General features: G+C 38.6%; 1 protein-coding gene across 1 annotated transcript in view; it reads right to left on the bottom strand.

The window, feature by feature from the left end:
- Positions 1-359: 359 nt before the first annotated feature.
- The window catches only part of LOC101848200 (exocyst complex component 3), a gene marked incomplete in the record, with an annotated part of 29970 nt that continues 28573 nt past the window's right edge, over positions 360-1756 (bottom strand). Inside the window, 1 exon segment of the mRNA XM_013081992.2 lies at positions 360-830. Within this exon segment, the coding sequence (XP_012937446.1) occupies positions 756-830 (75 nt within the window).

Below are 1756 nucleotides of genomic sequence, written 5' to 3'. Positions count from 1 at the left end.
AGAGGTCAAATTGGGTTAACCAAAAAGTTAGAGAGAGAGAGAGAGAGAGAGAGAGAGAGAGAGAGAGAGTGGAAGAGAGTGGGAGAGAGTGAGAAAGAGAGAAGAAATGAGGCATGCAAGCTTCTTCAGACCTTTCCTAAAAGCACCTCAACATGGATGCACTAAGGGTTTAAATGTTTCCGGCAGCATTTGACAATAATTCCCTAGAGGAAGCTGAAATCAAAGAATGACAGACGCACAGCCACAGACAGTTCACATTAGAACATGAACTTGAAACCAGGGCTTTCCAATTTCAATAGAATCCTCTAATCAAAACATCTTTTTTAAAGTGTCGAGTAAAAAAAAAAAAACAACAAGCGTCAAATTGAAACACAGTGATGTTCAAAAACACCACATATTGTTTTAAAAAGTAACTTATGACAGTCCTACACTGAGTAGTTGATATGCTCTCAAAGCAAAAACCTAACCACAGACAAAATACATTGTAACAAAACACGTTTATTTATCACATAGCAAAAATATTAAGAAAAATAAAAACAATAATGATAACTATAATAATAATAATAATGATAATAATAATAATAGCAATATAATCAATTGTGAGAATCTTAGTTCAGTCTCATTTGAAAATCAATCTCGAGTTGCTTTACAGGAAAATGTGGAATATAACACCTCGGGAATACGTCTCCACTGCTCGGCATTAGTCCTAATAAATAGAGTGCTGATTTAAGGGATAACATATATCTATCTGAATGTTAGCCAATTTCCGAGAAAATCCCACGAGGTGCAGATCTTGAGGGCTCATCTTCTCCCAGAGTGTCCATGGCAAGCTGTGGAGGGAAGGAGAAGAGGGAGGGAGGGAAATGTGTGAGTAAAATATGTCACAGAACAGCAGTCACTTAGTGATGGCAAAAAGCCATACAGAGTCTCCTTGAGTTTTGGTTAGAGTAACGGAAAGTGGGTAGTTGGCAGGTGCTCTGGCGTGGTTTGCTCCTTCTTTCCTATCAAATATATACCGTCCTTATCTGTCCACCACCTTTTTACTGTCTGTTACTCTCTTGTATCACTTCTAATCTTCGGAACTTATATGACCTAAATGTGTTGGAAGTGCCTTAAAATACTTACTAAAACAAAAAAAAGGAACAGGAAATACATAGAACCACTAACTGGCTTCTGCAGTGTGGCTGTTAGGCGCCTCATCTTCCCACACAGAAGAAATGATTCAATCCCCAAGTGGGGAGAATTTTATCGAGTATCTGCAGCTGTTTGCTGGGACTGTAATCTCTTTATCAGCCTGTGTTGGTCCCTGACTCGCAGGGTTGAACCAGTCCCCTTCCTTCATGACCTAAATTAGTTTAGTTTCGGTAAGAGTTTTACAGTACTTGGTTGTTGAATGGGGAAGTTATTTTATCAGCTATTTCTTTCGTTTTAGTAAGTGTTTTACGGCACTTGCAACACAATATGGTCATATAAGTGCCAAAGATTAGAGATGTTACAAGAGAGTAACAAACATAAAAAAAAGACGGAGAGATCAGGACGACTGATTTTTTATAGGAAAGAAGGAGAAAAACCACACCAAAGCACCCGCCGACCACCCACTCATGACCTAAATTTGTCTTGATGGGGGTTTAAAACATCTACATCTACAGTACACAATGCCACACTAATGGTCATTTGGAGTTGGAGCAAAAATAAGACTGACAGAAAGAAATAACAGAGGGAAAGTGAAGAAGTCAGACCAACCTTAGGCACATTA

The sequence above is a fragment of the Aplysia californica genome, unplaced genomic scaffold (genome assembly GCF_000002075.1).
Source record: "Aplysia californica isolate F4 #8 unplaced genomic scaffold, AplCal3.0 scaffold00154, whole genome shotgun sequence".
Taxonomy (NCBI): Eukaryota; Metazoa; Mollusca; class Gastropoda; order Aplysiida; family Aplysiidae; genus Aplysia; species Aplysia californica.
This window is presented reverse-complemented; position numbering and strand designations above follow the sequence as displayed.